The 23,678-nt window shown below is 50.3% G+C and overlaps 2 protein-coding genes across 14 annotated transcripts in view; one reads left to right on the plus strand and one right to left on the minus strand.

Annotated features, from left to right (window-relative positions):
• The window catches only part of PCNT (pericentrin), a 133,664-nt gene extending 128,351 nt beyond the window's left edge, over nucleotides 1-5,313 (minus strand). For 10 of the 13 annotated variants that reach the window (XM_043593349.1, XM_043593347.1, XM_043593352.1 and 7 more), the window contains exons 1-2: nucleotides 5,110-5,280; nucleotides 2,152-2,355 (exon numbers count right to left, since the gene is read on the minus strand). In XM_043593349.1, the coding sequence (XP_043449284.1) occupies nucleotides 2,152-2,355; nucleotides 5,110-5,166 (261 nt within the window). In that variant the 5' untranslated portion in view covers nucleotides 5,167-5,280. Of the gene's footprint in view, nucleotides 1-2,151; nucleotides 2,356-5,109 lie in introns of all 13 variants that reach the window. The other 3 variants (XM_043593354.1, XM_043593350.1, XM_043593348.1) reach the window with 2 other exon arrangements.
• Nucleotides 5,314-9,744: 4,431 nt separating this feature from the next.
• CC2H21orf58 (chromosome C2 C21orf58 homolog) lies at nucleotides 9,745-23,315 on the plus strand. The gene is made up of 7 exons (XM_043595957.1): nucleotides 9,745-9,791; nucleotides 9,929-9,995; nucleotides 11,078-11,138; nucleotides 12,307-12,380; nucleotides 13,196-13,363; nucleotides 16,949-17,060; nucleotides 23,052-23,315. Exons 1-7 carry the CDS (start codon nucleotides 9,745-9,747, stop codon nucleotides 23,279-23,281), a joined length of 759 nt encoding a protein of 252 aa, XP_043451892.1. The 3' UTR covers nucleotides 23,282-23,315.
• Nucleotides 23,316-23,678: the final 363 nt, after the last annotated feature.

Consider the following 23,678-nt stretch of genomic DNA (forward strand, 5'->3'; position numbering starts at 1 on the left):
ATGATGAGAAAAGGGGGTTTGCGGGGTCTCTAAGTATCTCCACACAATATACTTACGAACTCCAAAGTTAAAAATAGTATTTTTCTATCAAGAGAAACCTGGCAGGTCTCACCTTAACTAAGTGATCAAAATTGGCATTACTCGTAGGGAGACACGTCAAATACCAATACCAAGTGCACTGAGCAGGGAATATCACCACTTCTACAATGTTCTGGCCAAAATTCACAACATGATTTTAATCAGGAGGAAACATCAAACAAACCCAAACTGACAGGCATTCTACCAAACGACTAGCTAGGACTCTTCAAAGACGTCCAACTTATAAAAGACTGGACCACACTAAAGCAGCATGGGCAGTGAGATGCAACACAGAATCCTGGACCAGAGAAAGGGCATTAGTGGGACAGTGGGGGAGATCTGAATGAGCTTTATTAATTAGCTCATAGCATTGTTCCAGTGCTAATAGGAACTAATTGTAATAATCGTCCTGAAAATACCAGATGTTGACATTCATTTCAAGAAGCTAGGTGAAGGGTATCTACAAACTCTAGGCTAATCTTTGCAAAGTTTTTTTGTAAGTTGGAGATTATTTCAAAATGAAAAGCTAAAATACATAAAACATTTAACATAAGATAAAAAGACTTCCTGGCGCCTGGGTGGCTCAGCCAGTTGAGCGTCTCTTGATTTCAGCTCAGGTCATGATCTCACGACCATGGGATCGAACCCCAAATCGGGCTCCACGCTGAGGATGGAGACTGCTTAGGATTCTCTCTCTCTGCCTCTGTCCCTCTCCCCTGCTTGCATGGATAAAAAAAGTGTATTTAAAAAGTTTTTTTTAATGTGTATTTACTCAGCGACAGAGAGAGCACCCATGTTCATGGGGGTGGGGGCAGAGAGAGAATCCCAAGCAGGCTCCTCACTCAGCGCACAGCCCAACATGGAGCCCCATCTCACAACCATGAGATCATGACCTGAGCCAAAATCAAGAGTGGGACGCTCAACCGACTGAGCCACCAAGGTGTGCCCCCTGCCAAAAAAATGTTTACTATAAAAAGACTCCTCTGACTTGCAAGTAAGAATAAAATTAATAGCTGTTAACTATAAATTACAAGCTTTTCTCCTCAAGGAGCCTAGGAGAAAACACACAGAGAAAAGGCACTGGGAGTAAACTCTCAGTCCTCCCAATGTGGCTTTTACTCACGCAGCTGTGATGGAGACAGGGCTGCTGAGAGCTGCCGCCCAGTCCTGAGACCAGCACAGAGGATGGCGGTGAACTTCAGGCCCACACTGGCGGAGGCATGAGCTGGGCTCAGGCTGGCCCAAAGGCTGGGCTCCCAGAGTGCTAGCCTGCTGCTCCCCAGACGAGGGAGTACAATAACTACGTCTTTCAAATTCTCAAAAGAAGAGTTCCAGATGTGTCGGTAGAATATCAGAGAGTTTACAGGCTGGAATTCCACTTTTCCAACAAAGCAGGCGAGACACGCTGTGAGTTTTCGTCAAATGCTGCCCTCAGCCACCAGTATGCCAGCTCATTCTAGCAAACACCCAAACCTACACCTGCTCTGTTGCACACAAAATCACAATTCAAAGCCCCTCAATGATAACGCACAGAAAAAGTCGCAAGGAGAGCCCAACTACAGGTGATTAGGGGGCCACGCGGGCCCAGCATTCTCAGTGTGCACATCTGCTAGTGGGCCACACGCACCCCTGTACTTCACAGGGCCTCAAGCAGAGGACGGTGGTGCCTCCTCCAGCAAGATGCCCTTTCTGCACCACCTTCACCCATTCCCTCTTCATCCCAAGTTCAGAAAGGAAACGAAAAAAAGCAGTAAGTAGATGAAGGACTATTATGGTTTAAGTGTGCAAAGAAATCCCTGTCAAAAAGGCTGATACATAGAGCCACACCAGAGGAACCCACACTTCTAAGACTTCCATTACCAAAGCAAGAACCTATACTGACACGTGCCTTCAAACAATCCCTAATCATAAAACATAAAACATTTACTGGGAGTAAAAACACAAAAATATATTCCCCTTGTGTAAAAGGGAAACTCTCTTTCCCCACCTTTGATAGGCAAAAACAGACCAAAGTCATGCTGCAACAACTAGAAGCTAAGCAAGATGTTAATGCACAGTGCTGAGTAAACCTACCGGAGCTGCTCCTGCCCCATCAGGGGTGTCGCTGCACGATGTGTTTTTGCAAACGTCCCCTCTTCCCAGGAGTCCACCATCTTCGGTGGCTACCGGGCTCTCCTCCTGGACAGGCGCATCGACAGCCGGGCCCTTCCTCTTCGCCGTCTTTTTCTTCGGATGCGCACAGTCACCTTTTGTTTTTCTCTGTCGGAAGTGAGCAAGCTGCGCAAAAACGTAGAAAAGTAGTAAAGACAAAGGTAACCAAGAAAAAAGTAACAGAACCACAAAGCCAATGAGCTGGTGGGGAACATGAGGCTCTGGGGCTGGCTCAGTGTGCTCAGCCAAACCTGGCCAGACCCACGTCAACCAACAGATCCCTGTCCCACAAACTCTGCCTTCATTAATATCTGCGATGCTAGCATTTAAGTTCAGAATTCTTTTCAGAGTCTAATAATGAGGACTGTTAATTATGCCTATATACAGACAGAAAAAAGCAATACAGCCAACTGGCAGAATAGCTTTCCTAGCCCCTGGAAGTTTACAGAGAAATAGGATTAAAAAAAAAAACAAACATCTATTTAAAAGACTGATAGCTTAATCAAGGCATGCTTAAGGTTTAAAACTACACAAACGCTAAATCTCTTTTTGCCCCCATTTTCCCCCAATCGAGAAAATATATAGCCTGGCCAAAACTTCCTAGCCACAGATTCTGAGACAAGGTACAGAAATAGCAAAAAATTAATTAAGCCAGGTCAATCTAAGATCCTCCTTTATGGAATCAGATGTTCTATTTTTCACGACACAGCTCACCAATGCACCAGGGACCTCCACAGAATGTCACCCATCAGAAGGCACAACCTAGCTGTTCAGTCCCTCAAACTGAAGGGTTTCAGACTCTGTTCACACGTCTCCCACTAACACCTTATTCAAAGGTATGAGACCTAACATCACTCTTTCATATGGGGGCATCGGCTCCTTCAAATGACAACTGTGCTCATAAAAGCAAATGCATTTAACAAACATTTGCATAAGTGTAACAGAAAAGCACACTTTCACAGACGCAGAAAAATTACATAAGGTCCCTTATGTGAGAAAAACCTTGTCTCCAGGACAGTCAGCCTTCCAAACCAGCCCCATGTTCATCATTTTATGCCTTGCTCCATCAACTCTGACTGTCCTCGGGTTCCCTCCTGCATCACCATCCTTGACTCTAGCCTGGGGTCTCCCAACAAGAGGTGCCCATTTCCTCCTGCAACGAGGTGATCCTTCCTCATCACCCTCAACACTCCTTCAAACACGTTCATGCATGCTTACAAACCATGACTAGCGCCGGGAAAACGCACATCAAATATTAAACTCTGCCTCATTTTCATCTCCTGGCTCACGTACATGCCTGGGCGCCAGCACATCCCTCTTCAAACACCACTCACAAGTTTCCTCTCCCAAGAAGCCTGAATGGGGCCACTCTGTCCTCTGCCTGTCACCTTGCCATTAGATGCTGCTACCCCATCACTGTCTCACATCAGTCACTATGTGTTCTGAATGGCCTCTTTAATGCAGCGGCCCTGTGGTTCCCTCAAAAGAAGAAACTAACACTGAATATTTCCTACTAGCTGGTCCATATGAAATTCCCAATGTCTGGCCACATCTGGCCCCAAACACAACAACTTACCATGGCTCCACCTACCGATCAGGTAACATTGCACAGACTCTCATTCATCCCTTGACAGAGTGGGTAGGTAAACCTCCTCCACAGCTGGGGAAGGGCAGGGAGTCACAGCCAGTGTCTGCTTGCTCCACTCTGCCTCTACAGCCAGGGTCTTTTCAGCTTACAGTTTAATCCCCACAATGTACCCCCCAAAACAGCGAGTACCAGTTTCATGTGAAAACGGGCAGAAACAAGGTGATAAAAAGCATCCCTGGAGACAAGTGACTCTAGGACCAGAGTGAGCTCCCCAGGGCATCCATACATCCCAGGATATTCTGTCCAGGTGTCTGGAGATTACCTAGGAAGCCCAGCATGAGGGACCGGCTCCAGCAGAGCCCCTCAACCCTCACCTGCTCAAAACATCCACTTGGGCCCCAAACAGCAACTGGGCCAGAACAAGCATTTCTGGATCCCAGGGAATATTAGACAGGTCGGCAAAAGATATTCTGCAATATAAACATGTGTTCCTAGACTGCCATTCGAAGACTTTTCTTTTGAAGATTAAAAAAAAAAAAAGGTGCATAATTCCCAGTAAAACGAAAATCTGCAAGTAGTTTTAAACAGATGGAGGTGAATGAGCCCTAGGGAGAGCGTCTATGACGCCCACGAATGCAGGTGAGTCACAGGCCCTCTTAGTCCTCCAAGAACCCTGAGTTCTGGTGAGGTGGAGCCGCGGCAGGTGCAGGTGTGCACAGGTGAGCGGATGTACAGGTGCGCGACGTGCTGGCTGTCCATGACAACGACGACGCGCGGTGCGGCCCCCCTCACTACCAGCCCGTCCTTCACGTTCTACTGGGATCGGAATGTTGGCGGGCGGTCAGGGACCGCGCGTTCCTAGGCCACCAGCTTCCACCGGGGTGCCACGGACACTGGCCGAGACTCCACGGCGACTCGAAGAGCTGCAGCGCCAGCTCCTCCGGAAAGGCGGGAGGGCGCGGCCAGGCCCCGCCTCGCTCGCGGACGCAGCCCCGCGATTCCCGGCATGCCCCGCGCCCGGCCCCCGCGCACGCCCCCGCCCCACCCCGCAAGTCCCCAGCCGGTGATTGGCTGCGACCTCGACAGGGGCGGGGCCGGGCAGAGGGCGGCGGATTCAATATGGCGGCGGCCAGGAGGCGACTTCTAGTCGAGCCGGCGGGAAGGGCAAGACTTTGGCAGTGTTCCCCGCCTGACTGCAACCGCTCCTAGCAGGAAACAACAGCGGTCACCGGAACCTTCCCCGAGAAACCCGAGCTGGGACAGCGGGAGGAGGAAGAGGCGCTATCGTTTACCTTCGCTCTCCCGGCCTCCACCTTTCTTCGCCGCTGCTCTTGCTCATCTTCATCCATCTCCCTCCCGGGGGCTCCTCGCGGAGCCCAAGAGGTGACGGGGTCAACACGCCGCCGCCTTCACTCTATTTACACTCCCTCCCCCTTGTCTGGGCTGCCCTCCCCCCGCAACAACTGTCACGCAGACGTGGGTCTGGCGCCGCCCCCGAGTGTGCGCCGTCTGCCCCGCTGCCAATCAGAGGGCTGCGTTCTTGCCCTCGCGCACGCGCAATCAGAGCCTTGCGGCCCGGACGGAGCTCCGCCCATGTCGACCTCTGGCCTCCCACTGGCGCGTTGTCAATAGCACCTCCCAGCAGGACCAATGGCGGAGCGTAAAGGCCTCGGAACGCTCTGTGGTTGGTCGGTTTTAAAGGGGTCTAGCTGTCCAATGGGTGGGCGGCGAGCGCAGGCGCGGGGACCAGTTGGGGCGCGCGCACCTGTTGTACACGGGGTTGCACTAGCGACTCGAAAGGCCTCTAGGCGAGTGTGGCCTGTCAGCCTTTGTCCTTGGTCGTGTTAGTGGGGCGTTAGACTTGGCCGTTAGGAAGTTTAGGCCGGCCCCACAGCCCCTCCTTTGAGGGGGCTGAGAGGCCGCCCACAGGCGTGTCCCCCGGGAGCTACTCGGTGAGCGCCAGGGAGTCCGGGAGGCCGCGACTTCGCGGGCTGAACGGCTGGTCTCGGGGCTGCGGTTGGCGTCACACGTCTCGTCCGCACTGCCCGTCCTAGAGCCCCCTCACATTCAGCCAGGTCCTCGGTCCTCAGGGGTGGGAGCCCGGGTCACCTTGCCCTTCGCCTCCCGGGACGCTGTTTCTGTTCGTTTCCCAGTCGCAGACCGCCAGCCAGACCACTTGGATTTCATTGCTCTGCGTCCCTCCCCCGTCGTATGACTTCACTTCTCTCTGTTGCCTGTTGGTGCCTGGGAATCCGGGCCACGGCGTCCAGCGTTGCAGGGACAGAAGGCACTGGGAGTGGTGCCACTTCCGGACCTGTATTTCTCTCACTGGGGACACAGTACCGTATCGAGGGCTCTGATTTAATGCGTCTACCGCCAGCTTGCAGCTTCCGGGTAGTGCAGCATAGGATTTGACCAGTGGGACAAATCTGGCACCTCTGCCACGAAGCAGCCCCCTGGATCAGAGTATTAGGAGGGACCCTGTGGTGGAGAGAGGGACAGGCTGAGATCCTGAAGCGCAGGAAAGGCTAACTTATACATGTTTATTCCTGTTAGGACAGTCTCTGGAACCCCAGCATAGAAGGGGCTCCCTAGGGCCACTTGCCAAGTGGTCTTTAGTCTCCTTGAGAAAGTTTTGGTGAAGATGTGATTTTAAGTGATACTGTAATTGTACCCAGTTCCAGATCACCAGAAAAAGAGCTGGTTCCGTGAAAATCAAAAACAGCCAAGTGGAAAATGATTAAGGCTTGGAAGCGTGTGGGTAAATCATTTCAAGTGTATTGTAAACAGTCATTAAAAAGGAATCTTGTACTTCCTGCTCAATTTTGCTGTGAACCTAAAACTGGTCTAAAAAATAAAGTCTGAAAAATAAGTAAAAATAAATAAAAAATAAAGTCTGTTAAAAATTTAAAAGAAAAAAAAGGAGTATAACTTTGGTTGTGAATTCATGGTCTGTGGGAATCCAAAGTCTCATGAGATCATTGTTCCTTAGCTTCAAACTTCACTTGAACCTGTTTGTCCAGTTAAGGAAACAATGCAAGGTTTTTGTTCCTAGCCCACAATTTAACAATCAAATGCTGTTGGTGTAATCAAGCTCACTGGAAGCTGATAAACTAGTTGACGATAATCCAAAGCATCTCCCTGCACCCTGTAGCACAACTGTACCAAGCGGTGATCCTGTTCGCCTAAAGGGGCTTGACATCCCCGGTCTCACTTTAACCTTTTCTTATCACTGTTGGAATATCCCATTTACAGTTAAAAGGAAGATGAAAGCATAGTGCCCCCCTCTCCCACCGATTTGAGTCTGTAAATAGAACAGCAGCACCACGTTTCGGTGGCAGGATTAGGAAACTGTAGAACTCAGGCAGATGACAAGGACAAGATGGGAGTCCCAAATGCCTCTGCTACAGATGTGAGCCATTGGGGAGTCAGGTAGGATGACACTACTTCAAGTGACCTGCCACTAGAGAGAGGGTGGCACAAAAAGCAAGATTGGGGTGGATGGCCTTGTTGTGGGCGATGTTGCAGTAGACATGTAGATTTCTGGGTTCCTTCTGTTCCGCTCACCTGTTCCCACACCTTGCACGGGGTTTGTGTGCCGGCTGTGCGCTCCCTGCTTGCTGTCTTCTCTGACTGAATCAGGGTAGCAGTAATGCCCTTCATCAAGACACGGTAGTGACAATCTTGCTGACACAAACTCATCTTTCACCCTCAGTGAGAATGTGTGATTATAAGCAACCACAACTTAGACAAATCTCCCTCAGAGAGTGCTGGAAGCTCAACCTCCAAAAAGCATTTCTCCTCCTGAGTCAGACCACAGCCCTTCAGTAAGTGGAGCTTCGATTCTTAGCTTGTAGATTTGAGTGGTGTGAGCAAAAATGAGTGGGACTGAGTGGGCTCATAAGACCAGGGGTCAAGCAGGCAACACCAGCCAAACACAGGGTCAGACTTTCCTAGAGCAATTACAGCCCCAGATCTACGCCCGGATCTCTCAACCTTTACATGTTGCAATGGATTTAAAACTCAATAGGGCACTTGTCCACAGTTTTCCCACACTGGTTTGGTCATTGGTTTTCAATCTATGTTCCCTAGAACCCCAGGATCATTTCCATGGTCATTCTACACTATATTAATGCTGGACCTGAGTCTCAATTTATTTTTGACAATTAAAAAGCTGTGCATATAAATTATGTAGATACTCACCCCCAAGGAGGGAAACAACCCTCACTCCTTAAGTGTGAACTGTGCATGTGACTTCCTCCCACAGAGGACAGTGTGGGAAGGGAGAGAAAAATAGTAACTGGGGAGTGGAGAAACCTAACAAACATACCTCTGCCAGGTGATCAAGGTCAAAATCAACAGTGATAAGTCAAGGTGACCACAGGCACCCTGGATGTGACGTGATGATGATGGCACTTTATCTCTGTGGTCTTCCTCCCATCAACCCAAACCCCAGTCCAATCATGAGAAAACATACAAACCCCACGAGTAGAGGACACCCTACAAAATGCCTTGACAAGTGCTCCTCAAAACTGTCAAGGTCATCAAAAGCAAGAGGAGTCTAAGGGGACATGCTGACAAATGTCATATGATGTCTTGAAATAGAGAAGGGATGTCAGGCAAAAAAAAAAAACAAACAAACAGAAATCAAAGGAAGTATGGACCATAGTTAATGCATCGGTCTAGGTTCATTGATTGTAGTAAAGGGTAACAAACCAATATAAATAAAGTAACCTTTGTTATAAACGGTAACAAATCAATATAAGATGTTAATAATAGGGGAAGCCATATGTGAGAATGCTATTTACCATCTTCTTGATTTTTCTGTAAATCTAAGTTTTAAATGACTTTAAATAAGTAACTTTAGTTTTTTAAAAACAATTTAAGGGACTTTCAGCCAGATTTTTGCCATCTGATACAAGCTGCATTGAGGAGGGGGGCTGTAAGTGTGCCGATACTCCACTCTCGCCCCAGCCCCAGATCGCTGTCACGGGCTCCAATAGCAAATCTGTTATGTCCACTTCATTAGCCGGGTGGATTAATTTGCAAATCTGAGATGTAAAGCCCATACAAATGAAGGGCCGCTTGTATCAGTTTTGTGCCCTGCCTTCTGTGTGAAGGATCATTTATAAAAGGCTTCCCTTACTGGATGCAATCCCACCCCACCCTCAGCCCTCCAGACATGCATTCCAGCCACCAACTCCTGACCTGACCAGGGGTCTTGTCCCTGGGTGCTCCCACCCCTCTCTGGGCTGGGGTCCCCACAGAGCAGCCCCAATGCTGGAATCACACCCCCGCCTGGAGCAGTGGTAGCTCCGCGTGACCCTGTGTCCTCCCAGGTGATGGCTAGGTGCCTGTGGGGTGGACCCACCGAGAACCCCCACCAGGGAAGCCCCCTAGGCATGTCATTGGCCAGCTCCATTGTGCCCCTTCTGCCCCTCAGAATTTCCTAAAATCTGCAGGGAGGTGGTGCCCCCACCTGGTCCAGGCTTTACTCCCATCTGGCTCTGAGGGTCCCTAGAAGGGGTTGGGGGCTTGCCAGCCTCCAGGAGGCTGCAACGGATGAGGGGTTGGTAGGCCCCTGTGGCGCATGGGGAAGGATGCAGCTGTCCCCTACCCTATACTCTTCTGGGCTCAGTTCTGGGGTGGGGGCAGTGCATGGGGGGTGTGGATCAGGACTGTCCTCCCCGCAAAACTTCACTCTGTCCCTCTGGCCTTAGCCACTGCTCGTTGCCTTCCCAATAAGCCCTACCCGGCTACACCTGGAGATTAGCAGTGTTTATAGGTAACCGCTGCGTGGGGCCTCCGTGGGGCTTGGGAAGGACTCTCAGTGGAAACCCAGCAACCTGGGGCCTTCCTGTGTCTACACTGCCTAGCAACTGCCAAGGCAATGCCGGTGTTGGCTCCTGACGCTGTAGTCCAGGGGGATGGGGCCACCCTCTCACATGCTCCAGCAGAGGCCAGTCTCCAGGAGGTAAACCGAGCCCAGCTCAGGAATCCTTCAAAGACACCAGGGTTGGGGCTGCTTCTGTCCAGTTGAGCAGTTCTTTCTTCTAGATACCCTGAAAACCAGGGAGGGAGGTGGGCCTGGTGGCGTCCCTCCTCTTACAGTCCAAGAATGCTGGAGTCCTCAGTGGCAGATGCAATGACCCGACTGACCCTAAAACTCTTAGAGAAGGTAAGACGGGGGAGGCGGGGTAATCGTGTTTTTAACAACTCGTCAAAGAAGCACAGATATACAAGGTAAGTTATACCTGTGAGTATATTCCTTCCAAAGCAAAATGCTTTGCAATGGTTTTCAGCCTCATGATGAAGGACTATGGTTTCTTGGGTATTTTTCTCTGCATTTATGCAGAATCAACTATGTTCTTCTGGCAGTTTCTCAGCCAGGAGGTTGTTTGCACCCCCAGGCCAGAACATTTCCAGGGTCCCACAGAACTCCCCTGCAGAGCCTCCCAGCTTTAGTGTTTGAGAGAAGCCAAGCCCTGACCGGTGCAGGATCCGAAGCCTCATAGGCTGGCCCTGGGACCCATCCTGAGCCCCTATCCTCCCCTGCAGGTTCTGTTGGTCCCTGGCCAGCCTGCCCTCGCAGGCACCCAGCTCAGTGCCCTTCCTTCCATGGGACCCATGGGCCAACTTGGAGGGGCTGACAGGAGTCACCCCAACATGGGCCCAGACTGTGCTGCTCAGCCCAGGGCTCGGGTGATCACAGGGGGTCAGGGACACGGAGCTGGCCTAGGTCAAGCTCTTCAGAAAGCTGCTGGAAAGGGACCATACAGGGGTGCCTGGGCGGCTCAGTCGGTTAAGCACCCGACTCTTGATGTTGGCTCAGGTTGTGATCTCATGGTTTGAGACCGAGCCCCGCATCAGGCTCTGCTCTGACAGCATGAAGCCTGTTTGGGATTCTCTCTCGTCCACTCTCTCTCTGACCCACCCCCCCCTTCAAAATAAATAAACAAACTTTAAAGAGGAGGGGGCCTATATATCAGAGCACCTGCCCTTAGATTTCAAGGTGGAACGTGTGTGCGCTGGACAGAAAGCGTAGCCTGCACAGTCCCTGCGACAGTAAAGGTGACCCTTGCCACCTGCCCTGCACCTCTGTCGCTCAGCATGTCTTGTCCCCAGTCACCTCCATGTGGGACACTGGGCCCTTTGGACCCTCGGGGGGGAGGTCATTCCGGGACCACAGGGGCAGGTGCCCCTCATGCAGCGCAGACCCTGTCCACTCACACACTTTCCGTCCTGATCTTTTCGGCACAGAAACTGGAGCAAGAGCGTGAGAATGTGGAAGGGGATTCTGAGGACCCTCACTTCGTGCCAGGTAAGAGCCCCGGGCTGCTTGGAGCCACACGGGCAGGCACGAGACCTCCCCCCAGGTCCTTCCCTCCTCCTGACAACAGCAAGACTGTCCTTACACTTTTCCCTCATACTCAGAATTGAAAGGCTTTCATTTTCATCTTTAACACACACACACACACACACACACACACACACACCCAGGTGCTCTGCTGAGCACACCCTCATAGCTTATCACACCCTCACACAAACCCCAAGAGGGAATACATTCATCATTCCCATTTTGCAGATAAGGAAATAGAGGCCCAGAGAGATCTGATAATCTTCCCCAGGTTGCCCTGCTCAGAAGTGGCCACATGTGGATCAGACCAATGTTGCTCTGAGCTTGTTCTAGGCTGGGTGGTTTGCAGGGCTCAGCCTGTCCGTCAAGTCATCACACCTTCAAATGCCCAGACCAGACACCCCTGTGTATCTGCCACACTGGCCTATAGTCAGACAGTGAGGCCACAGGAACCAGGGGAGGGGACCACTCTGCCTGGTGCCAGTGTCCAGGTTCAGGAACATCTGGGTGAGGTGCTAGGGAGTCCCTACAAAAACATCGTCTACTCTTCATCATGTGGATGTGTCCCTCTGGTGGTGGGGCTCTAGGCAACTTCCAAGGGCAGCAGGCAGAGCCCAGGACTCAAATCCAGACAGGAATTTCCAAACCAGGTCACTGACCAACGAACCCTGGAATGGGCCAGGGCAGTGGGGACTCCCGGGGAACCCCCATCCCTCAGAGGACACACTGCTATAAGCATCCTCTGCGCTGGGGGTTAGGGTGGGGGTGGAGAATAGGTCTGCTGTGCCAGAGGAAGGGTGGCCAGAGCCAGCCTGGGATCCACCAGACCTCGTTCAGAATGCCCTCTTGAGGGGGACCCCTCCCTCAGGATGCTGCAGATGACATTACTGAGGCTTGGTGGACCACGCCAGCCTCCAGGCTGCTTGGGGCCCCCAGGGGCTCCGGGTGGCGGGAGGCCAGGCTCATGGCCCAATTGCGCTCACTACCAGGACGAGTGAGCCCCCCCCCGCCTCTCCCCGGTGTCCAGCAGAGCCTCTGTGACAGGGGCAATGCAGGGCTCGGGCCCCGAGTGGAAACCTGCACGAGAGGACTTGCAGCTCATTTCCAGAAATAAGATGATCATTCCCTGCAGGAAATGAGGACAGGCCGGATGCAGCTGTACTGAGTGCTCTGAGGAGGAGGAAAGACCTTCTGCAGAGACTCTGGGTAGGCCGGTGTCCTGTGCCACGTGGAGCTCTGGGGCTGAAGCTGGGGGCTACCGGGCCCAGGCCAGAGGCACAGGGAGGGCTTCCTGGAGGAAACGCTGGTTCCCTGAGGTCTGTTGACTTGTGGGTGGGTTGACTCGTGGGTGGGTGATCCTGAGCGGCCAGAAGACTGCGCACCTAATCACAGAAGAGAAAGCAAGATATGCGCGCACGTGTTCTTTAGTCGGAGCGTTAGCTGAAAAACCCTGCTTTGGTCGCACGTATCCACGGTGGAAGTGCTGTGCCAAGGACCCAGTTCCTACAGGAGGTGGGATTTTAGGACGGCCAAGGGCCTCCTCCTCCAGACTAAATGCACCAGCAATAGGGAATGACCGTGGGAAGTGGCAAATGGCATCCACACGGACGGTTATGATGAAATACTGCTTTGCGGTGACGCTGGAAAGAGAGAACGTGCTCCGTTGACTGGCAGAAAGCACAGCCGGACACTAGTTCATGTTTTTTCATAAAACATGGACGGACAGCCTGAGCTAAAAAGAAGCATTATCCCCTCCCCACCCCGTGCAAAAAGGTTTGTTGTCATGTGTCCCCCACACGCAGAGCCCGGCTCCTGTCCCAGAGAGGCCGTGCTCTTCGTGGGGCAGGTCAGCAGTGCCGGACAGCCCTGAGGCCCGCCCCGCACGGAGGACCACACTTCTGTGCGTGGGCTCTGCTGTGCCAGGCGGGGTGGGGACGCCCCTCCCCCGTCTCCCCCCTTCGTGTCTGCGTGTCTGCGGCACTCCCTCCCTGGGTGCAGCGGGCCCTGCGTTGGTGTTGCAGGAACAGCATCTCCTGGAGGAGGTGTCCCAGCCCCGAGCCCCGAGCGGGGTGAACAGAGGAGGAGCCTGGGGATCAGCACTGCCCCCAGAGGTGCCCCCGGTGGGCATCCGCCCTGCTGTCTCCCCACCCCCGCCAGCCCTGGAGCCACCACACATTATCCAACACTCAGTAAGTCTTCGTGATGAACCGGGGGCGGAACCAACGTGGGGAGGATGCGGGGCCCACAGAGCCCAGTTCCTTCCTCGAGGCCCACCTGGGCGGCATTATGAACGGGCTCTGAAGAGGGTGGGTCAGCCAGGAGCCAAGAGTGGCTGCGTGTCCCACGTCCCAGGCACTGCACAGGGACCTCCGTGGCTCCTCTGTGCAACCCTCACAGGTGCCCTGACAACTGGCTTTGGGGAAGGGGTGGTCTCATCCCCCTCATTACAGATGAGAGGCTGGGGTCTCCATTCAGCCTTCCTGACTGCCAGGTCCTAACCTGTGCACCAAGAACAGAAGTATTCAGCATCAGGAGGGCCCTGAATTTGGGGAAGAAGTGTGTCCACGCTTTCTCAAAATTTCATAATGACCAGAGGAGCCTAAGACCCTAATTTCGAGGGCAGAATTTTATTTTTTATACATACATATTTAATTGTTTTAATATTTATTTTGAGAAAGAGAGAGACAGAATGTGAGACAGAGGGAGACAGAGAGAGAGAGGGAGACACAGAATCCAAAGCAGGCTCCAGGCTCTGAGCTGTCAGCACAGAACCCAACATGGGGCTCAAACTCACGCACCGTCAGATCATGACCTGAGCCCAAGTCAGAAACTCAACCAACTGAGCCACCCAGGTGCCCCAATATATACATACATATTTTAAAGTTTATTTATTTTGAGAGAAAGTGCACACACAAGCAGGGGAGGGGCAGCCAGTGAGGGAGAGAGAGAATCCCAAGCAGGATCCATGCTGTCGGCACAGCACAGAGCCTTAGGCAGGGCTCGAACCCAAGAACCATGAGATCACGAACCGAGCAGAGATCAAGAGTCACCCAGTGAGCCACCCAGACGCTCCAAGGGCAGAATTTAAAAAGGTAAAAGAGTGGTCCAATTTTGAGAACCTCATACCTTTATTCGGCCTCTGGGTTATAAGCAAAGGAAAGGAACTGACTTTCTTCAGCAAAAGGGAATGTGTTGGAGGGCAGGTGAGTGCAGGGGAAGGACAGAAATCTGGGACATGACACATAAAAGCCTCAGGGAGAAGAGAAGGCCGAGGAGGTGTGCAGGACCAAGTTGAGAAGGTTCTGGACCTTCAGGAGACTATTGGTGCCAGCAGGCTGGGTCCATGACCTGGAGGGCATTTGTTCTTTGGAAGAAGACCCTGGCAGCACATGGCTGAGGGAGGAGAATGGGAAGGGGCAATTCAGATCAGGGAGAGACCTGTGCTAATGGAGGCCCTGGAGGCCCCTTCGCCCCTGGGCTGTCTGTGTCCAGGTTCCAGATATCCTAAGCCTGCACCTTCAGGTCTCCCAGCAGCTAGAGCCTCCTTTTGGGAGTTGTGGGGTGGTGGGGGTGTAGGGGCAAGAGCCTCCCCCTACTCAAACCCACTTACACTTACTGCCCTTCACCAGGGCCGGGTCCTGCTTGCATGTTTCAGTCTCAGCCCCACGGACAAGCAGATGATGGGAGGGGCCTTTGGTGGTTACAATGAATTTCCTTGAGGCTGGATTCAGAGACTCTGAGGTAGGATGTCCTCCAAGCCATGAAGGCGTAGTCCCATCAGACTATGCGGTGGATAGCAAAGCGTGGCTATGGGCCAAAGTTGGCTTGCCATCTGCTTTTGTACAACCTGTAAGCTAAGAATTGTCTTATGTTTTTAGATGTTTGGGGGAAAAATCAAAAGAAGAATAATAGTTTGTAACACATGAAAATGATATGAAATGCAAATCTCAGTGCCCATATTGAAGTTTCATTGGTCCAGTCTTGCCTGTCTATGGCTGCCTCCAGGATACAATGGCAGAGTTGAGTGGTTTGCAACTGAGGCCATATGGCCCATAGAGTCAAAACTATTTATTGTCTGGCCCTCCACAGAAAATGTTTGTCAGCCCCTGCTCTATGCCATCATTTCTATGAACTGGGAAAGAAAGGACAAGGTCAGGGCCTTGTTCGTGCAGGAAAAGAGTAAAATAGAAAATAGAAAAGTCTTTGGTGTGTGATCAACACCTAGTGTGTGCTTGAAATTGTACATTTATTTTAACTCGAGAGAGAAGCCAGGACTTATTTTTATGACCTGTTCCGTGGCAGGATTAATGAAACCAGACAGTCATTAGCTTAGCCTACTGAAGACAGGAAATGTGGGGAACATTAAAAACCATGTCATTGCTGAATAGATACTGAGTCCAGGTATCACATGGGACATGGCGTGTTATAAATATTTGTATCTAGCCCCAAATTCGTATGTTGAAGTTCTAACTTCCAGTGTGACCATATTTGGAGATAGCGCCTGTGAAGAGGTATACAAGGTTAAATGAGGTAATAAATGTGAGATCCTAGTCCAATGGGGCTGGTATCCTCAAAAAAGGAGGAAGGGATGGGGCGCCCGGGTGGCTCAGTCGGTTAAGTGGCCAGCTTTGGCTCAGGTCATGATCTCATGGCTCGTGAGACCATGTCTTAGTCTGCTAGGGCTGCCATAACAAAGTGCCACAAACCAGGCAGCTGAAACAGCAGAAACTTATTTTCTCACAGTTTTGGAGTCTGGATGTCCAAGATCAAGGTGCCAGCCAATCAGGTTCCTGGAGAGAGTTCTCTTCCGCCTTGCAGACAGCTGCCATTTCACTGTTGTCACATGGCAGACAGAGAGTTCGCTAGCATTTCTTCCTCTTAAAAAAAAAAAAAAAGTTTAATGTTTATTTTTTATTTTATTTTATTTTATTTTTTTTAATGTTTATTTTTGAGAAAGGGTGAGCACAAGCCGGGCAGGGGCAGAGAGAGGGGGTGACAGAGGATCTGAAGCGGCGGGCTCTGTGCTGACAGATGAGAGCCCGATGCGAGGCTCAAACTCATGAGCCATGAGGTCATGACCTGAGCCAAAGCTGGCCACTTAACCGACTGAGCCACCCGGGCGCCCCATCCCTTCCTCCTTTTTTGAGGATACCAGCCCCATTGGACTAGGATCTCACATTTATTACCTCATTTAACCTTGTATACCTCTTCACAGGCGCTATCTCCAAAAATGGTCACACTGGAAGTTAGAACTTCAACATACGAATTTGGGGCTAGATACAAATATTTATAACACGCCATGTCCTATGTGATACCTGGACTCAAATATCTATTCAGCAATCTATTCAATGTGTTGGGTTAACCAGTTAAGTTCCTCTTGGGGGTGCCTGGGTGGCTCAGTTGGTTGAGCATCCAACTCTTGATCTCAGCTCAGGTCTTGATCTCAGGGCTGTGAATTCAAGCACCATTTGGACTCCATGCTGTGTGTGAAGCCTACTTAAAAAGATAATAAAGTTCCTTTTGGATGGATGGATAAATGAATGGATGGGTGGGTGGGCAGATGGGTGGGTGCTGGATGGGAGAGTAGAGAGATGGGTGGGTGGGCAGGTGGATGGTAGGTAACTAGGTGGGTGGACTTGTGGGTGAATGGATGGGTGGGCAGGTGGATGGGTAGGTGATGGATAGGTAGAGATGGATGGTTAGGTGGGTGGGTGGATGCTGGAGAACTCTCTCCTAGGGCACGTTTAAGAAACTAATCATCTGGCTCTTTTTAGGTCCCCCAGCCTCCTGCCACCATTATTCAACAACTACCTCAGCAGCCACTCATCGCACAGATTCCCCCTCTCCAGGCCTTCCCCACTCAAAGGTCAGGAAGTATTAAGGAAGGTAAGTGTTCCAGGAATGCAAACTGGTACAGCTTCTCTGGAAAACAGTATGGAGGGTTCTCAAAAAATTAAAAATAGAACAACCTTATGACCCAGCAATTTCACTGTCAGGTATTTATCCAAAGGATTCAAAAATGCTGACTCAAAGGGGCACATTCACCCCAATGTTTTTAGCAGCATTATTGACAATAGCCAAATTATGGAAAGAGCCCAAATGTCCATTGATGGATGAATGGATAAAGAAGATGTGGTGGATAAAGAAGATGTGGTACACACACACACACACACACACACACACACACACACGATGGAGTATTACTCGGTTATCAACAAGAATGAAATCATGCCACCTGCAATAACGTGCATGGAACTAGAGGGTATTATGCTAAGTGAAGTAAGTCAGTCAGAGAAAAACAAATATCATATGATTTCACTCATATGGAATTTAAGAAACTAAACAGATGAATGTATGGGAAGGGAAGGAAAAATAAGATAAAAAGAGAGAGGGAGGCAAACCATAAGAGACTCTTAAATACAGAGAACAAACTGAGGGTTGCTGGAGGGGAAGTCGGGGGGGGTGGGCTAAATAGGTAAAGGGCATTAAGGAGGGCACTTGTTGGAAGGAGCACTGGTGTTATACGTGGGGGATGAATCACTGGATTCTACTCCTGAAATCGTTACTACACTGTATGCTGACTAACTTGAATGTAAACAAAATTAAAAACTTTTTGAAAAAGGAAGGTAAGTGTTCCCTATTAATACTGTTATGGGTTTACAAAATTCTCTATCGAAACAAAAAATATTTTTGTAAACAGGATAGTCATTTAGGGTCAGCTTTTGGCTATTCGACTGAAGCTATATATTAGCAACATGAAAATAATTTTAACTTTAAGAAAAGTTATCTCATATGATGGATATTGCCAATGGAAGAAAACAAGAACCAGGAACTGAGTGGAAGGGGCTCCGATCCCAGCTCATCTGATTATTAGCTATATGAACACCTTGGCTAAATTGTTTCTCCTTTTAAATGAGTTTTAAATATTTGAGATTAAAACCACTTTATCGAGATGACAAATTGCACACATTTAAAGTGTCCAGTCTGATGAGTGCGGACAGACGTGTATTTCCATGAACCCATCACTAATGGAGCAGTGAGCACACTTACCCCCCAGAAGCTTCCTCCCTGACAACTAATGGCATGAGGGTCTAGGAGCAGACCTGCACGTGGAATCCTCTGGTCAGTGTTCTCCATTCTGTCCCAGTGACTAAGAGAACTGGTTTCGTTACCGTAGCTCCATCCAAGGTTGTAATGTGTGCCGGGCCTGGCGCATAGGCTGCCCCGTGACTCAGCCAGGGGTGCTGTCCACGCTGCAGCCCCTAGAAGGTGCCCAGGAGCTGCTGAGCATGGCCCGGCCTGTGCGCTCAGAGGCGGTCCTGCTAGGGCTCTCCATCCCTCTTTGCTGGTTTTTCCAGATGAACCTTAGTGGTAGTCTGTCAGGTTCCAAAGGCAAACTGAGCAAAACCACGTGTGTGCGAATGCCTGTATGCCTTCCGAGAGAAAAGGTGTCATTAAAAATCAGTGGTAGGGGTGCCTGGGTGGCTCAGTCGGTTAAGCGGCCGACTTCGGCTCAGGTCATGATCTCAGTGGTCTGTGAGTTTGAGCCCCGTGTCGGGCTCTGTGCTGACAGCTCAGAGCTTGGAGCCTGTTTCAGATTCTGTGTCTCCCTCTCTCTGACCCTCCCCCATTCATGCTCTGTCTCTCTGTCTCAAAAATAAATAAACGTTAAAAAAAAATTTTTTTTACATCGGTGGTAAAAAATGGAATGTGTGATACGTGCCTAGCTATTTAGACAAATTAATGTCAGGCCTCCCAACTCCTTATACCAAAACAAATTTCAACCAGATCAAGCATTTGAATGTAAAAATATGAACTCTCAAAAGTACTCTAACAACCACTTTGGAGAACTGGTGGCCTTTTTAAAAATTGCAATATCATAGACCGTATTCCTTGTACTGTGCCTTTTATTCCCATGACTTACTCACCCTATAACTGGAGGCCTGTATCTCTCTTGCCTTCACCCATTTTCCCCAACTCCCCCTCCCTTCTGGCAACCATCGGACTGTTCTCTGCATTTATGGGTCTGATTCTGCTTTTTTTCCTTTCTTTTGGTTCCCTTTATTGGGCCTTAGTACAAAGTTGAGCAAGTGGCATCTTGAGCTCCTTCTCCCCCAGCGACAGGAACCGGGAACAGCGTCGCTCCCCTCCTCTGGCTCGGCTGTTACTGCTCTCTATTTGTCCTCTGGGAAAACTCCCTAGCATGATATCATACAGAAATACTGTTTGAACTTACCTGGTCTTTCCACTTACCTTTGTTGAATCTCAGACCGCCCTTCTGGAATTGACTTCTGTCATGTTGAAATCCTTTCCAAGTTCATTTAGAACAGACTCTGGAAGCTCCCTCCGTGTTTGCTTTCTGGCAAATGTTTTTATCCTCCCCCCACCCCCCCACCCTTTTTTTTTTTTTTAACATTTATTTATTTATTTTTGAGAAAGAGCACAAGCCCGGAGGGGCAGAGGGGGAGAGACAGATCCCAAGCAGGCTCTACACTCAGTGTGGAGCCCGTCACAGGGCCTCATCCCATGACTGACTGTCAGATCACAATCTGAGCCGAAATCGAGAGTCAGATGGATGCTTAACTGCCTGAGCCACCCAGGCGCCCGAATTTCCTCTTGTTCTTAAATACCAGTTTAGCTGGATATTCAGATCTAGATTGTTATCTTCTCTTAACACTTTCTGAGGACCCTTGTGATTACATTGTGCTAACACAGATAATACAGGATAATCTCTTCATCTCAAGATTCTTTCATAAAAATTAATCAATTTAAAAAATTGTAGGGGCGCCTGGGTGGCTCAGTCGGTTGGGTGTCCGACTTCGGCTCAGGTCACGATCTCACAGTCCATGAGTTCGAGCCCCGCGTTGGGCTCTGTGCTGACCGCTCAGAGCCTGGAGCCTGCTTAATAGATTCTGTGTCTCCCTCTCTCTCTGACCCTCCCCCATTCATGTTCTGTCTCTCTCTGTCTCAAAATAAAAAAAGTTAAAAAAAATTAAAAATAAATAATTGTAAAAAAACCCCATAAAACTTAGCATCTTACACGTGTAAGTAGTGTTAACTAGATTCACATTGTTGTGCAGCAGATTTGTAGGACTTTCCACCTTGCAAAACTGAAACTGTATCCATTGAACAACTCCCCACTTCCCCTTCCTACCAGCCCCTAGCCCCCACCATCCTACTCTCTTTGAATTGGATTACTCATATGAGAGGAATCATAGAGCGTTTGTCCTTCTGTGACTGGCTTATTTCACCTGGAATAACATGTCTGAGGTTTACCATGTTGTGGCAGATGTCAGAATTTCCTTCCTTTTTAAGGCTGAATAATACTCCATCATACGGATGGACTGCCTTCGCCTGCCAATGGATGCTTGGATTGCTTCCGTCCTGAGACTCTTAAAAACATCCCTTTTACCATGTAATGAAACACAACTCACAGGATCCAGGCATTAGGATATGTACCTGTTGGGGGTCTATCATTCAGGTGACCACACTATCCAATCATGTTATTATCCCACAAATTATGGAAGCATTCTTTTGGGGTTGGGTGTTCCAGTGTTTTCTGGCTGGTGCCACCACACGGTCTTATCTTGCGGTGAATGGGCATGTACATTTCTGGGGGCACATGCCTAGGGATGAGATGTCTGGGTTAGGAAATACTGCCAGACAGTTTTCCAAAGTGGTAGTATCTGTTTACACTTCATAGGAGGGAATGTCATGGTGGGCATGTCATGGTAGCTCATTCTGATTTTAATTTGCACGTTATCTTGTCATATATTTATTGGCTGTAAACATCCTTTTTATGAAGTGCCCATTCAAGTATTTTGCCCATTTTTCTTTCAGGTCATCTGCCTCTCGCATTGGCTCATGTATTCTAACATGGATCCTTTTTGATACATGTAAAGCAGACGTTAAGTCTTTTTGTGGTCTGCCTTTCCCTTTCTTCGTCATGTCTTTGGATGAACATGTTTTTAAGGCTTTTTCCTTTATGAATTAGTGCCTTTTCTGTCCTGTTTAAGAAATCTTTACCCACTAAAGGTCATGGAGATGTTCTTCTACAGTTTTGCTTACTTTTCTCATTTAGATTTATGACCCCCCTGGAATAGATTTTGTGTACTATGAATTAGGGATTGGTGTTATCTCTTGTCATGGGTATCAATTTGGCCCTGTGCCATTGGTGAAGACCCTAGCTCCCTGCAACACTGATGTGTGTCCCTTATCCTCAGGCAATAACATGGTGTGAGGTCCTTTCTGGACTCTTCTCCTCCAATCTTTCCTCAGTGGGAGGGAATCCCAGGGCCGGTTGGGGAAGCTTCCCTGAAGGTGGTGGGAAGCTTGTTACCTCAGAATGGGGCTGCCCAGGCCCAAACTCACGTGGGTCCCCTCAAGGGTCTTTGCCCAGAATGGAGCGGCCAGACTCAGCCTCTCCACTTTCTTATCTTGCAGGCATAAGAGTTCCCACAGCTTTGTTGCCATGGGAATCTGGGTCTCTGCCCCACCCCCATTGCTCCCAGGCCTGGGGCAAAATCTGTCAGTCAAGGGTCTCCAGAGAAGCAGAACCAACAGGATGTGTCTAGAGAGAGAGAGAGAGCTGTATTTTGAGGAATTGGCTCATGTGATTACTGAGGCCTGGCTAGCCCAAAAGGACTGCCGCCTGCTGCCCACCCCAGTCCCGCCACGCCTGCAGGAGCCCCCGCCCCAGGCCGCCAGGCCCCTCTGCTTTGACTGGGAATGTGAGCGGTTTCTGGGACTGTCTGTAGGGAGGCCGACAGAGCCTGGGGCTGCCTCATTTCTAGGGCCTGGCTGCTGTGAAAGAACTCATGTTTACCTCTCACACTGACAAAAACGCACCTGTTTCATAGTATCCAGAAATGGTGAATGTGTTCGTTTCTTGGGGTGGCTGTAAGACGAACCACAGGCCTGGGGGCTTAAAACAATAGAAATGTACTTTCTCTCACTCTGGAGACCAGAATTCTGAAATCCAGGTGGCCACGCGTCCAGGCTCCCTCCAGAGGTTCCAGGGGAGGGTCTATCCAGTAGTGGCGCTAGGCAGTCCTGGCCTGGCCTGGCCTCCCTTCTCTGCCTCATCTCCACGTGGCCTCTCCTCTGCTGTCTCAAACCTCCTCTGTCTCTCTTTGTGAAAACACTTGTCCTTGAATTTAGTGCCTACCTGGATAATTCAGGATGATCTCAAGATTCTTATTACACCTGCAAAGATCCTTTTTTTTTTTTAAGACCCTTTTCTAAATAAGGTCACATTCAGAGGTCTTGGGGATTAGAATGTGGACACACCTTTTGGAGGCCACCATGCAGCACAGGTGGACGTGAAGAAGCCGGTAGGAGGGGTGCAAAGTGGAGCAGCCTCTCGGGAGCCCAATTGGACACGTGCGACAACATTTTATCTTATTTTTAATTTTTCTAATGTTTATTTTTGAGACACACACACACACACACACACACACACACACACAGCATGAGTGGGGGAAGGGCAGAGAGAAGAGAAGGGGAGACACAGGATCCGAAGCAGGCTCCAGGCTCTGAGCTGTCAGCACAGAGCCTGACGTGGGGCTTGAACTCATGGACCGTGAGATCATGACCTGAGCTGAGGTCGGACGCTTAACGGACTGAGCCACCCAGGCGCCCTGTACATGTTAAAGCACATACATCCTCCAACCTAGAAGCTTCACACCTCAGAACACGCCCCCCCCCACCCGCACCCCGGAGCCCTGCACAAAGACACCTGTGCTGAAAGGGCTTCTTGCTGATAGAGAGCTGCATCTGTCTCAACAAACGGGATGCTCTAAGGCTTTGTTCTCAGGAGTGGCCTGAGAATCTGCATGCAGTATGTGAATGACAGAGCCTCTCCTGCCTCTCCTTCAGACATGGTGGAGATGATGCTGATGCAGAATGCACAGATGCACCAGATCGTTATGCAAAACCTGATGCTCAAAGCCCTGCCCTCTGGGGGATCACAGGCCGCCCCTCTGCATTCCACCCCACAGGTAGGCTCGGCTGGGGACGGGCACCAGGGCAAAGGAGACAGGCCAAATCAAAGCCAGAGGACCTGGGTGGCTTTTCTTCTCGAAGTCTGTGTGTCGGTGCAACTCTGAGAAGCACATTTCTGACTCCTGGGTCCGTGACCCGCTTGTGAATACCCCCTGCTCCCAGTCCCACCCAGATGCGGGATGAGTTCTGCATTTTGGGGCCCAGAAAGCTGTCTCGTAGAGCCGGCTGAGCTCTGCTGGAGCCTGGGCTTCTCCCCTCCCTTCCCTTCTTTCTTCCTATCTTCCCCTTGCCCTCCCCTCCTTCTCTTCCTCCATCCCCCTCCTCTACCCCTCCACCCCAACTCCCTCTACCCTTCTCTTTGATGCCAATCCTGGGCTCTGCCCGCCCCCCCTCCCCTTAGTTAGAAAGCAGGCAAAGGGAAAAAGGTGGACCCAGGGAGCAGCCTTTGTCCCTGTAGAAACGGGCCAGTGTGTGTACTGTGCTGAGTACCCACAGCGGGTT

The sequence above is a fragment of the Prionailurus bengalensis genome, chromosome C2 (genome assembly GCF_016509475.1).
Source record: "Prionailurus bengalensis isolate Pbe53 chromosome C2, Fcat_Pben_1.1_paternal_pri, whole genome shotgun sequence".
Lineage (NCBI taxonomy): Eukaryota > Metazoa > Chordata > Mammalia > Carnivora > Felidae > Prionailurus > Prionailurus bengalensis.